This window comes from Salmo trutta, chromosome 3 (genome assembly GCF_901001165.1).
Source record: "Salmo trutta chromosome 3, fSalTru1.1, whole genome shotgun sequence".
Taxonomy (NCBI): Eukaryota; Metazoa; Chordata; class Actinopteri; order Salmoniformes; family Salmonidae; genus Salmo; species Salmo trutta.
In genome coordinates this window covers 17,782,970-17,796,645 of record NC_042959.1, presented here as the reverse complement: position 1 = coordinate 17,796,645, position 13,676 = coordinate 17,782,970, and the positions used below count along the sequence as shown (strand labels likewise).

Below are 13,676 nucleotides of genomic sequence, written 5' to 3'. Positions count from 1 at the left end.
TAAATGTGTACTGTTTTACACTGTCGTATCCTATGCATGTGGCAAATAAACTTTGAAACTTAAACCCATTTAACTTGTAGCACCTATGTTATTACATATAACACAAATAGGCAGGACAGAATCCCTGCTCTGAGACTGAATATTAATTACCAGAAATGTATAATAATCAACAACTGACCGCAAGGGAGACAGCACTGGTCACAGCTCCGAAGTAACCTTGAAGAAACTTGGATGTTGGTGTAGGCTAATATGAACAACAACATGAATGACTTAGTATTTCACAGCCTCTCACATAAGTCTAACGCTGGCTAAAATCATTGCCTTGAATACCAAAACTCTAAATAGAAAATGGACACTTCGACATCAGCCATATGTGAAAAACACTTTTTTGGGGGGGGGGGGCAAACCGTAGCAAAACATTTCTTATTGCAAGTCCAGGTAATCCCTCGCTGTTTCAGTAAATTTTATTCTGTTTGGGCCTAATGAACATGACCCATGGTTAAATAGGTCATTATTAATACATCACAATAAGGTGCAGAGTTCGATTTGCCTGCTGGGGAGAAGTTAATTGCTGTATAACTTTGATGATGGAACTAAAAGTGCACAATTGTTTTGCATTGAATAATCTGAAATGTGTAGTTCTGACTATGCTCTTCAAGAGGTGATGATAATACAACAAAATAGTTAACATTTATTTAACAATCCCTTGAAAACGGAACGTACTTGTCAATGGTTTTAGCTGAGCTGGGGTTCTCCTTGCCCCCCAGCAGCCAAATCAAACGTATTGGGATGTTTTATTGATAACCACATATTGAAGGAAATCTACAGTACCAGATGGAGGAGGTGCAGTGCTAGTTGCTATTGAGCAGCACAGTCTGTGGACCAAAAACACTTACACAGAACTGTAATTTAATAGCTTTTCTGGGAATCAAGCCGTAAACAATATCCATTATCCTCTCATACGCTACCTTAGCAGCAACATCCTGCCGCTACCTTAGCAGCAACATCCTGCCGCTACCTTAGCAGCAACATCCTGCCGCTACCTTAGCAGCAACATCCTGCCGCTACCTTAGCAGCAACATCCTGCCGCTACCTTAGCAACATCCTGCCGCTACCTTAGCAACATCCTGCCGCTACCTTAGCAACATCCTGCCGCTACCTTAGCAACATCCTGCCGCTACCTTAGCAACATCCTGCCGCTACCTTAGCAACATCCTGCCGCTACCTTAGCAACATCCTGCCGCTACCTTAGCAACATCCTGCCACTACCTTAGCAACATCCTGCCACTACCTTAGCAACATCCTGCCACTACCATAGCAACATCCTGCCACTACCATAGCAACATCATACGCTACCATAGCAACATCATACGCTACCTTAGTAGCATTGCGGTTTGAGTAGTTGACACAGGCATTGTGACTTTGGTTCAGCCACTGAAAGGAGAAAAAACATTCAGTGAAATTCAATTACATCAGTTAACCCAACTGGGAAGGAGAGCATATCCAATGTGGATAATAACAATATGGTAAAAGGTTATTGTTGAAAAGGTGTCTTGGCATTTCTTTACCTGCCAGAAAATAGTAGATACCACAGTCTGATTTGGAAGAAGAAGGCCCACAACCTAGATGACACCAGATAGGGAGACAATAGTTCAACTATGCTCTTACATTGTCTCTATCAGATACAAAATGATGGCTTCCATTAGCTCTGGTCCATGTTGTTAGCGCACATTCATCTACTAAGTGCAGTAAAGCACACTAAAACCCTGGACCAGAGCTAAGCTTCCATCTACCCCAAGAAGTCAGTAAAGACAATGTATAATTAAACAAATGGCCATAGTTGAATATTCTTTCCATAGATACATATGAAATACAGTAATATTTCATATAAGACTTACAATTGGTGTTCCAAATGGGACATAACCTGTGTAGATACAAAATAATATAAATCAGTGTAAAAATGACCAGTAACAAAATAAAAAACTCACTCTGTCGAGAATTTTCATTCGGAAGTCATACCTGACATTCGGAAAGGCATGAAAATCTTCTCTCCTGTGTCAGGATGAATGATGGCCTGCATTCAGATATGAGATATAGAGTGTAACATCATCATCATCATGCTGCCAAGAGGAGAGGGGGAATGTACTGTATGGCAATAAATACATGGGCTCAAAATGGGGTCAAACTGCTTTATATAAAGCAGACCAAAACTTACCTGCTTCACCTTTTGGGCTTCCCATAGCTAGAGAGTCAAAAACAACAGCTGTGTCATTTCAGAGCAGTGAGGGAAAATGTTGGGCTGCTGAATGTAAGGAGTATGTTACAACTACATATGGCAAGCGTCATAAACAATATGCTTGAAAACAAAAAACCTCTTTGGAATAGTACAGTGCCTTCAGAAAGTATACATGCCCCTTGACTTACTCCACATTTTGTTGTGTTACAGTCTGAATTCAAAATGGATTAAATGAAACATTCTCTCATCCATCTACACACAATACCCCATAATGACAAAGTGAACAAAATGTTTTTAGAAACTGTTGCTAATATATTGAAAATGAAATACACAAATATCTCATATCTCACAGCTGAGTAAATACTTTGTAGAAGCACCTTTGGCAGTGATTACAGCTTGGGAGTCTTTCTGGGTAAGATACTAAGAGCTTTGCACACCTGGATTGTGCAACATTTGCCCAAGCTCTGTCAAATTGGTAGACAACCATTTTCAGCTGAATAAAAACATAAAACGCAACATGCAAAACTTTCAAAAGATTTTACAGAGTTACAGTTCATCTAAGGATATCAGTCGATTTAAATAAATTCATTGGGCCCTAATCTATGGATCTCACATGACTGGGCAGGTGTGCAGCCATGGGTGGGCATAGGCCCACTCACTTGGCAGCCAGTTCCAAACCTTGGAGCAAGGCCCAGCCAATCAGTTTTGAATTTAGGACAAAAAGTGAATTGCTTTGCAGTGGCATGTATTCATGGATGCCAAGGGAAGCCAGGCTTCCCCAAAAAATTCCAAAACAAAAAGAAAAAAAAATACAAAATAATGTATATTTCGTCTCTCTGTATTCCATACATTTCCATCAATTCACAAGAGGCTGCTTAATGTATCTTACCGGAGAAAGCATCAGAGCAAACGAAACAGCGCTCCTCTGTCTCAGTATGTGTAGGGTATCTATCTGAAGCTGTCTGGTCAGAAAGAGTATGACATTGTTGCCTCCGTAGCATTGTATGCAAGGGAAGCCAGCGAGCATTTGGGCTCCCTTGATAAAAAAAAAACAAACGAACAAATAAGCCAATAAGCATTGAGCTAAACTGAGTAATCTCAGCTGTGAATGGTCCTGCCACAAAAAAAAAATATTTTAAAAAAAAGGGGTCAAGGGACGTCAGTTTGGATTTGGCTTCAGACCAATTACATCACAAGCCAAAACGTCATTATTGATAGAAAAAAACTTGAATTGTTGCATCTCGTTGTGTTGTTGTCCTCTGGTGGCTAGCTAGCTAAAATCATCCCTTTCCTAAATTAACCATGGATGGAGATTTGGACTTGTGGTTTAACTTAATTCTCTGTACTGGGCAATGATTAAAATGCTGATTCTGATCCAACCATACATTGTGATCCTGGCCTGAGAGGATGGAAGTTCAACATGTAGCTAGATGTAGAATACTAATGTTAACTGGCCTGGCGTATCGTTGCCCATGAAAGGAAGTTAGGCTAGCGAGCAACTATTTTTGCCTGGTAGCCTAGGACAACAAAAACTAAACACGTGTACTGTATGACATAGTCATAGACCATTTAGGCAACATTAAGAAGATGGCACTGGCGTTTCTCTACAAGTAGGGTGAGTAAACATGTTTTTTTTCTTCTACATGCAAGCACACACAGAGAGAGAGAGAGAGAGAGAGACAGAGAAATCAGTACCATGCACAGCCACATCATATTTAGCTTACATTGATTGGACTAAGTAGTTTTTGGTATCTTTTCGTTGTCACTGTATTAGACTAAGCAGAGGTGATTAGAGGATGAAATGTTGAAGTTGAAAAGGTGCTGGAATAGTCGAGGCAGCTCCTGTTTTCTTTGTGACTTCCGGTAACTCTCCATGGTTCTAAATCAATAGCTGTTTAGTAGTCCGAAACATTACCTTGCTTGACCATGCTGTAAGTCATGTAACTGTTTGTTACATGCAACATGTTTTGTGGACTTCACCGGACAGATTTTGCTCTCCAGTTTTGTAATGAAACAAATGTGTGGTTGAATTTATTCTACCACTGTCTTGTTATTGTCTCGGCCTTAGGCCTATATATAACAGCATCAAGGCATATGAACTAATTATAGAGCAAACAACGCAATTATCACAACACATAAGTTGTAATACGCCTTTCTTTTCCTGAATTGGCTTCCCCTGTGATTTTACCCATGCGTCGCTACTGTTGCTTTGCCAATTTTTTTGCAGTATTACTTTAGTGCCTTCTTGCAAACAGGATGCATGTTTTGGAATATTTGTATTCTTAACGATCTTCCTTCTTTTAACTCTGTCAATTAGGTTAGTATTGTGGAGTACCTAAAATGTTGTTGATCCATCCTCAGTTTTCTCCTATCACAGCCATTAAACTCTGTAACTGTCACCATTGGCCTCATGGTGAAATCCTTGAGCGGTTTCCTTCCTCTCTGGCAACTGAGTAAGGAAGGATGCCTGTATCTTTGTAGTAACTGGGTGTATTGTTACACCATCCAAAGTGTAAATAATAGCATTTTGCACATCTACCAATAGGTGCCCTTCTTTGTGAGGCATTGGAAAACCTTCCTGGTCTTTGTGGTTGAATCTGTGTTTGAAATTCACTGCTCGACTGAGGGACCTTACAGATAATTGTATGTGTCGGGTTCAGAGATGAGGTAGTCATTAAAAAATCATGTTGAACACTATTATTGCACTCAGAGTGAGTCTATGCAACTTATTATGTGACTTGTTTATCAAATGTTTACTCCTGAACTTATTTATGGTTGTCATAAAGGGGTTGAATACTTATTAACTCAATACATTTCAGCATTTTTCAATTTTAATGAATTTGTAAAAATGTCAAAAATATATATTTTCACCTTGACATTATGGGGTATTGTGTGTAGGCCAGTGACCAAAAATCTAAATTTTTAATACACTTTAAATTCAGGCTGTAACAACAAAATGTGGAAAAAGTGAAGGGGTATGAATACTTTCTTAAGGCACTGTAAATAATCTGTAACACTGACAAATGACTTTTTTATGGAAAAAACATCACCTGCAGATCTGTAACTCCAGGTAGTTGTGTTCCATGTTTAAAACCTCACCTGTAGATCTGAAACTCCAGGTGGTAGTGTTCCACGTTTAAAACCTCACCTGTAGATCTGAAACTCCAGGTGGTAGTGTTCCACGTTTAAAACCTCACCTGTAGATCTGAAACTCCAGGTGGTAGTGTTCCACGTTTAAAACCTCACCTGTAGATCTGAAACTCCAGGTGGTAGTGTTCCACGTTTAAAACCTCACCTGTAGATCTGAAACTCCAGGTGGTAGTTTTCCACATTTAAAACCTCACCTGCAGATCTGAAACTCCAGGTGGTAGTGTTCCACGTTTAAAACCTCACCTGTAGATCTGTAACTCCAGGTGGTAGTGTTCCACGTTTAAAACCTCACCTGTAGATCTGAAACTCCAGATGGTAGTGTTCCACGTTTAAAACCTCACCTGTAGATCTGAAACTCCAGGTGGTAGTGTTCCACGTTTAAAACCTCACCTGTAGATCTGAAACTCCAGGTGGTAGTGTTCCACGTTTAAAACCTCACCTGTAGATCTGAAACTCCAGGTGGTAGTGTTCCATGTTGAAAATCCTCCAGGAGTTTGATGCATTCTCTCAATCGTCTCTGGAGAGATAAGAATAATTTGAATCAACAAGAGAATTAACAGTAGGTAATTAGGTTTCTTCTTAATGTGTTATCTTAGAGAAGGACTAGGTAATGGCAGTTCTGGAAAATGCCAGATGGGTTGGTCCATCCTTAGCCTAGTGGGCCTGTCTAAATTGTTTGTTTTTTTGCGAATAATTATAATTATTTGGCTAATTATAGGGACTTTGAGGGGTGGGGAAAATTGTCTGTTGTGTGAGAAATTCTGTTCCAAGTCCATCCTGTGCTATCAGATTGGATCCCAGATCTACAGAATAATGTGGATGGCATTCTCCTGTTGCCACAGTTCCCAAGTCTCATATTCAATCAGAAAGTCAGTGGAAGGCCACGTTTTTTTGTATCTCTTCCAAAAACTATAGCTGAAGTATTAAAACACTATGTGGATGGATGTTTTCAACTGTACCTTACCTCAGACACAAAGAGTGTGCTGGGGTCGATGATCGCTACAAAGTGTCTCAGCCGGCCAAGAAAGGTACTCTGGAAGCGAGAAAGAGCCTAGTTAATTATTGATGAGCTAGTCATACAGTAATACCAAATCTTAACACCCCATCTCTCTGTAAATAGGTTAAAGCCTTTGTACAATTTTAGCTGTCTTATGCCACGATTTTGCCATCCCAGACAAAATGTCCAAGTTGTGGGCAAATTCTTAGGTTGTTAACGACTGCCAGACGTCTTGGCTCGTTCAGTGTGACAGTGTCTAGGTCTGCCGATTAAGTACTTTACGTGAGGTCGTAGGCTCCGACAGTTCTGGCAGTGTCCGATTTTTGTTGCCTTTATCGTGTAGTGTGGGCTGGTGTTACGAGACTATACTGACCAATAGGAACACGGGCGGCACTGAGTATGCACACAATAATATGATCATTGTGAATAGTCAGATTAATATTATAGTTTGATTCAAACTGTGCAAGAAGAATGATTTACCTACTAATCTTGTTAACATAACACATATGAAATCAATCTACATGACTGGGTTTTGATAAATGCACAAAATAGCCAATCAAAATAAACGTTCTACTACAGCTCCCAATGTTATTTTGGGGAATCCTTTCTGATTCCGAGTTCAGACATATAAAGTGTATGTGAATTATTTCTACGACGCATTATTTCAGTTTTTCTGTACTCACTTAAGCATAAGCATAAAGTGAGGCTTGTGGTGCTGGTGCTGACAAATGCACAGATCACATACGCTGCTGCAGTTGACATAGCCTACGTCGGCTAACCTTGCAAGCCATTCACAGAATAACAGGGGGGAAAAAGAGGGAGAGGACATCAACAGCTACGCACGTTGTCAGTGATGCAGAGTGCACTGTTAAAATAGAAAGACTCAAAACACCATCATTGTCTAGTAAAACCATGAAAAGTAGTGCACCTAAATGGAGACCTGGTGTTTGAATGTAAATCTAATGTATGTGTTATGAAATACTAAATGTATGTGTTATGAAAATACATTGTAAATAAGTATTTCAAAACAGAATGGAAGTACTCTGAAACACCCAAAGTGGTTCTTCAATCTGAATAATTGTGCTTTTAAGAGAGTTGTGAAAACCCTTTTTGGTGATTCTGTGTATTTAAAAATGGTGCATACTCCCGAGTGGCGCAGTGGTCTAAGGCACTGCATCTCAGTGCCTTAGGCGTCACTACAGTCCCTGGTTCGAATCCAGGCTATATCACATCTGGCCATGACTGGGAGTCCCATAGGGCTGCGCACAATTGGCCCAGCGTCGTCTGGGTTTGGCCGGGGTAGACCATCATTGTAAATAAGAAGTTGTTCTTAACTGACTTGCCTAGTAAAATAAAAGTTAAAAAATAAAAATAAATAAAAAAGGCAGCATCAAAACACAAAAACAATGTTTTGGCAGACTGTCTCTCATACAAACAGTTTTCATGTTTTTTATAGCATAACTGTTGATTGATGGTGATTTTCAGCAAATATTTTGATCAACATTTTAAAGAAGAATTTAATACTTTGACACTAATTATAGGCTACAGTTGCTATGCCCATTGCGAGATTATAAATAATGGTACAATCAAGACGTTTAGAACTATGGAAGTTATAGCAGAGGTAACATGTGTAAAGTGGGCATTCATGTGAGAAGGTGGATGTGAACCCGGGTCTCCTGTTTGTCAAATCACTGCGTTAGTCCACTCAGACAGTCTTCAGGACTGAACTGTTGTGCTGATTCAAACTTGAGATAAGTAGACTGAATATGGACTCAATAAATCACTTTTCATGTCACATCCTTCGTAAACAACAGGTGTAGACTAACAGTGAAATGAAAATATTATTATGGCATTTCGAGTCCTGTGTAGTGCACAATAAGTTGCTTTTTGGTGTCGTTTCCTCTTTCTGAGCTCCTAAACACTGTTGTGGCGTTTCCAGTCCTGTCTAGTGCAGAATTAGATCCCTTCTCCTGGAGTTTCCCTTCACTGTAAATTGGAGTCCCTCCTCTTGTTGTTTATTCCCTGCTCTTTTAAAGTGGTTATAAACTCATCAGTAATTACAAAAAGGTCAAATGTACAGCATTATGCTCAAACAAAGGACACAAGAAAATATATTTTTGTGAAAACAAAAATTACAACGTTTGTCCAGGATAATAATTACAAAACATGATTTTCACACTTCAAGTGCTTTATCTTTTCAGATTATCAAAATTACATAGCATTAATAGGTCTTTCACATTTTTATATTGATAAAGTAAGACAGTTCAAAGATCTGTAAGGTATTTATCATATTAATATTCTTAAATCTACAGAAATATGGTATTATGTTTGACATTCATGGGAAAACAATACAAGCAATGACTGCTAATGTCAGCAGTAGCAGTCATACAAAACTTCAGTCCAGGGCTCAATGCGATCCACCAGTCATCCATTACGTTAAGGTTTCGTCTCCTCAAGGTTTCGTCTCCTCAAGGTGGTGACAGCTCAGTCGTCACTAGTTTTAGTGTTACAAAGCACTTCATTTTTAACAGTGGGTGGGTCCAAGAAGGACAAAATTCAAACCACCCAATACTTTACTTTATTGAAGACCATTAATGTTGCATAGGCACATCTTCAATAATCTGGTCCCACTCTAAAGAAGATCACTTTTAAGGCTCAATGAAGCATAAGGCCTATATGGATGGCCCATGGCTCAGAAATCACCCAGAAGAAAATCCCATGTTATGCAAAGGGTGACAAAAGGGTTATGCCACATTTTCCAAAGCACCAGATGTAGGGACTTTTTATAATCACCCTTTCTGTAGTATGACATTACTTATAGATGCTTTGTAAAGTCATGTAGGGCTTATGAATACTTTATGAATGCTTAAATACATTTTAGTCAGTCATTTAGCAGACACTTTTTATTAACGTGTTGTTTGTCCAAAATGCAACTTCAAAATACTTAACATCTCATTTCACATGACTTAATGTGGATTGAATCAAAGTGTTTAACCTGCTAATTGTTGTGTAGAGTTCAATGATTTAATGTTTAGGGGATACAAAGTAAGACAGAGCAGCTGTGTGGGTTGACTCTTAAGACACAGCGCAAGAGCTGCTAGCAAACAAGCAATCTTTGGACAAGTTACTGGGAAGGTTAAACTACCAACGGGACATTAAAAACTGTAACATCTTATGCTTCACGAAGTCGTGGCTGACCGACGACAATATCAACATACAGCTGGCTGGTTATACGATGTACCGGCAGGATAGAACAGCGGCATCTGGTAAGAAAAGGGGCGGCGGTCAATGTACAGTTGAAGTGGGAAGTTTACATACACTTAGGTTGGAGTCATTAAAACTCATTTTTCAACCACTCCACAAATAATTTGTTAAAAACTATAGTTTTGGCAAGTTGGTTAGGACATCTACTTTGTGCATGACAAGTAATTTTTTCAACAATTGTTTACACAGATTATTTCACTGTATCACAATTCTAGTGGGTCAGAAGTTTACATACATTAAGTTGACTGTGCCTTTAAACAGCTTGGAAAATTCCAGAAAATTATGTCATGGCTTTAGAAGCTTCTGATAAGCTAATTGACATCATTTGAGTCAATTGGAGGTGTACCTGTGGATGTTTTTCAAGGCCTACCTTCAAACTCAATGCCTCTTTGCTTGACATCATGGGAAAATCAAAAGAATTCAGCCAAGACCTCAGAAAAAACATTGTAGACCTCCACAAGTCTGGTTCATCCTTGGGAGCAATTTCCAAAAGCCTGAAGGTACCATGTTCATCTGTACAAACAATAGTACGCAAGTATAAACACCATGGGACCACGCACCCGTCATACCGCTCAGGAAGGACACGTGTTCTGTCTATTAGAGATGAATGTACTTTGGTGCGAAAAGTGTAAATCAATCACAGAACAACAGTAAAAGACCTTGTGAAGATGCTGTAGGAAACCGGTACAAAAGTATCTATATCCACAGTAAAACAAAACGACACAACCTGAAAGGTCGCTCAGCAAGGAAGAAGCCACTGCTCTAAAACTGCCATAAAAAACTTAGACTACGATTTGCAACTGCACATGGGGACAAAGATCATACTTTTTGTGTAAATGTCCTCTGGTGTGATGAAACAAAAATAAAACTGTTTGGCAATAATAACCATCGTTATGTTTGGAGGAATAAGGGGAGGCTTGCAAGCTGAAGAACACCATCCCAACAGTGAAGCACGGGGGTGGCAGCATCATGTTGTGGGGGTGCTTTGCTGCAGGAGGGACTGGTGCACTTCACAAAATAGATTGCATCATGAGGTAGGAAAATGATGTGGATATATTGAAGCAACATCTCAAGACATCAGTCAGGAAGTTAAAGCTTGGTCGCAAATGGGTCTTCCAAATGGACAATGACCCCAAGCATACTTCCAAAGTTGTGGCAAAATGGCTTAAGGACAACAAAATCAAGGTATTGGAGTGGCCATCACAAAGCCCTGACCTCAATCCTATAGAAAATATGTGGGCAGAACTGTAAAAGCGTGTGCGAACAAGGAGGCCTACAAACCTGACTCAGTTACACCAGCTCTGTCAGGAGGAATGGGCCAAAATTCACCCAACTTATTGTGGCCCACTGATGAAATATATCACACTCTATTATTATTCTGTCATTTCACATTCTTAAAATAAAGTGGTGATCCTAACTGACCTAAGACAGGGAATTTTTACTAAGATTAAATGTCAGGAATTGTGAAAAACTGAGTTTAAATGTATTTGACTAAGGTGTATGTAAACATCCGACTTCAACTGTATTTCTGAAAACAACAGCTGTTGCACAATATCTAAGGCAGTCTCGAGCTATTGCTCACCTGAGATAGAGTTTCTCATGACAAGCTGCAGACCACACTATCTACCGAGAGAGTTTTCATCTATATTATTTGTAGCTGTTTACATACCACCACAGTCAGAGGCTGGCACCAAGATAGCATTGAATGAGCTGTATTCCGCCATAAGCAAACAAGAAAATGCTCACCTAGAGGCGGTGCTTCTAGTAGCCGGGGACTTTAATGCAGGGAAACTTATATCAGTTTTACCAAATTTCCATCAGCATGTTAAATGTGCAACCAGAGGGAAAATAACTCTGGACCACCACCTATACTCCATTTGGCAAATCTGACCATAATTCCATCCTCCTGATTCCTGCTTACAAGCAAAAATTACAGCAGGAAGCACCAGTGACTAGATACATTTTTTAAAAAAGTGGTCAGATGAAGCAGATGCTAAGCTACAGATCGTGGACTTCAGGAAACAGCAGAGGGAGCACCCCTTATCCACATCGATGGGACAGTAGTGGAGAAGGTGGAAAGTTTTAAGTTCCTCGGCGTACACATCACGGACAAACTGAAATGATCCACCAACACAGACAGCATGGTGAAGAAAGCGCAACAGCGCCTCTTCAACCTCAGGAGGCTGAAGAAATTTGGCTTGTCACCAAAAACTCAAACTTTTACAGATGCACAATCGAGAGCATCCTGTCGGGCGGTATCACTGCCTGGTACGACAACTGCTCCGCCCACAACCGTAAGGCTCTCCAGAGGGTAGTGAGGTCTGCACAACGTATCACCGGGGGCAAACTACCTGCCCTCCAGGACACCTACACCACCCGATGTCACAGGAAGGCCAAAAAGATCATCAAGGACAACAACCACCCGAGCCACTGCCTGTTCACCCCGCTATCATCCAGAAGGCGAGGTCAGTACAGGTGCATCAAAGCTAGGACCGAGAGACTGAAAAACAGCTTCTATCAAGGCCATCAGACTGTTAAACAGCCATCACTAACATTGAGTGGCTGCTGCCAACATACTGACTCAAATCTCTAGCCACTTTAATAATAAAAAATTGGATGTAATAAATGTATCACTAGTCACATTAAACAATGCCACTTTATATAATGTTTACATACCCTACATTACTCATCTCATATGTATATACTGTACTCTATACCATCTACTGCAGCCATCACTCATCCATATATTTATATGTACATATTCTTATTCATTCCTTTACACTTGTGTGTATAAGGTAGTGGTTGTGAAATTGTTAGATATTACTGCACGGTCGGAACTAGAAGCACAAGAATTTTGCTACACTCGCATTAACATCTGCTAACCATGTGTATGTCACCAATAAAATTTGATTTGATTTGATACAGGACTGTTTTGCTAGCACAGACTGGAATATGTTCCGGGATTCCTCCAATGGCATTGAGGAGTGCACCACATCTGTCATTGGCTTCATCAGTAAGTGCATCGATGACGTCGTCCCCACAGTGACCGTACGTACATACCCCAACCAGAAGCCATGTGTTACAGGCATCATCCACACTGAGCTAAAGGCTAGAGCTGCCGCTTTCAAGGAGCGGGACTCTAACCCGGAAGCTTATAAGAAATCCCGCTATGCCCTCCGACGAACCATCAAACAGGCAAAGTGTCAATATAGGACTAAGATCGAATCACCGGCTCTGACGCTCATCGGACGTGACAGGGCCTGTAAACAATTACAGACTACAAAGGGCCCGTAGCCGACCCGTAGCACTCACGTCTGTAGCTATGAAGTGCTTTGAAAGGCTGGTCATGGCTCACAACACCATCATCCCAGAAACCCTAGACCCACTCCAATTTGTATACTGCCCAAAAAAACCCACAGATGATGCAGTCTCTATTGCACTTCACACTGCCCTTTCCCACCTGGACAAAAGGAACACCTATGTGAGAATGCTGTTCATTGACTACATCTCAGCGTTCAACACCATAGTGCCCTCAAAGCTCATCACTAAGCTAAGGACCTTGGGACTAAACACCTCCCTCTGCAACTGGATCCTGGACTTCCTAACGGGCCACCCCCAGGTGGTAACAGAAGGTAACAACACATCTACCACGCTGATCCTCAACACAGGGGCCCCTCAAGGGTGTGTGCTCAGCCCCCTCCTGTACTCCCTGTTCACTCAGGCACGACCCCAACAACATCATTAAATTTGCCGATGACACAACAGTGATAGGCCTGATCACCGACTTCAACGAGACAGCCTATAGGGAGGAGGTCAGAGATCTGGCCGTGTGGTGCCAGGACAACAACCTCTCCCTCAACGTGATCAAGACAAAGGAGATGATTGTAGATTACAGGAAAAGGAGGACCGAGCACGCCCCCATTCTGATCGACGGGGCTACAGTGGAGCAGGTTGAGAGCTTCAAGTTCCTTGGGGTCCACATCACCAACAAACTAACATAGTCCAAGCACACCATGACAGTCGTGAAAC

The 13,676-nt window shown here is 40.7% G+C and overlaps 1 protein-coding gene across 2 annotated transcripts in view; it reads right to left on the bottom strand.

The window, feature by feature from the left end:
- Window positions 1–13,676, bottom strand: part of LOC115169682 (sideroflexin-5) — a 29,719-nt gene that overhangs the window by 10,967 nt on the left and 5,076 nt on the right. Inside the window, exons 2-9 of one of the 2 annotated variants that reach the window (XM_029725566.1) lie at window positions 6,351–6,419; window positions 5,826–5,903; window positions 2,216–2,242; window positions 2,020–2,074; window positions 1,899–1,924; window positions 1,569–1,622; window positions 1,378–1,434; window positions 179–244 (exon numbers count right to left, since the gene is read on the bottom strand). In XM_029725566.1, the coding sequence (XP_029581426.1) occupies window positions 179–244; window positions 1,378–1,434; window positions 1,569–1,622; window positions 1,899–1,924; window positions 2,020–2,074; window positions 2,216–2,242; window positions 5,826–5,903; window positions 6,351–6,419 (432 nt within the window). Of the gene's footprint in view, window positions 1–178; window positions 245–1,377; window positions 1,435–1,568; window positions 1,623–1,898; window positions 1,925–2,019; window positions 2,075–2,215; window positions 2,243–5,335; window positions 5,363–5,825; window positions 5,904–6,350; window positions 6,420–13,676 lie in introns of those variants that run through there. The other variant, XM_029725574.1, reaches the window with a different exon arrangement.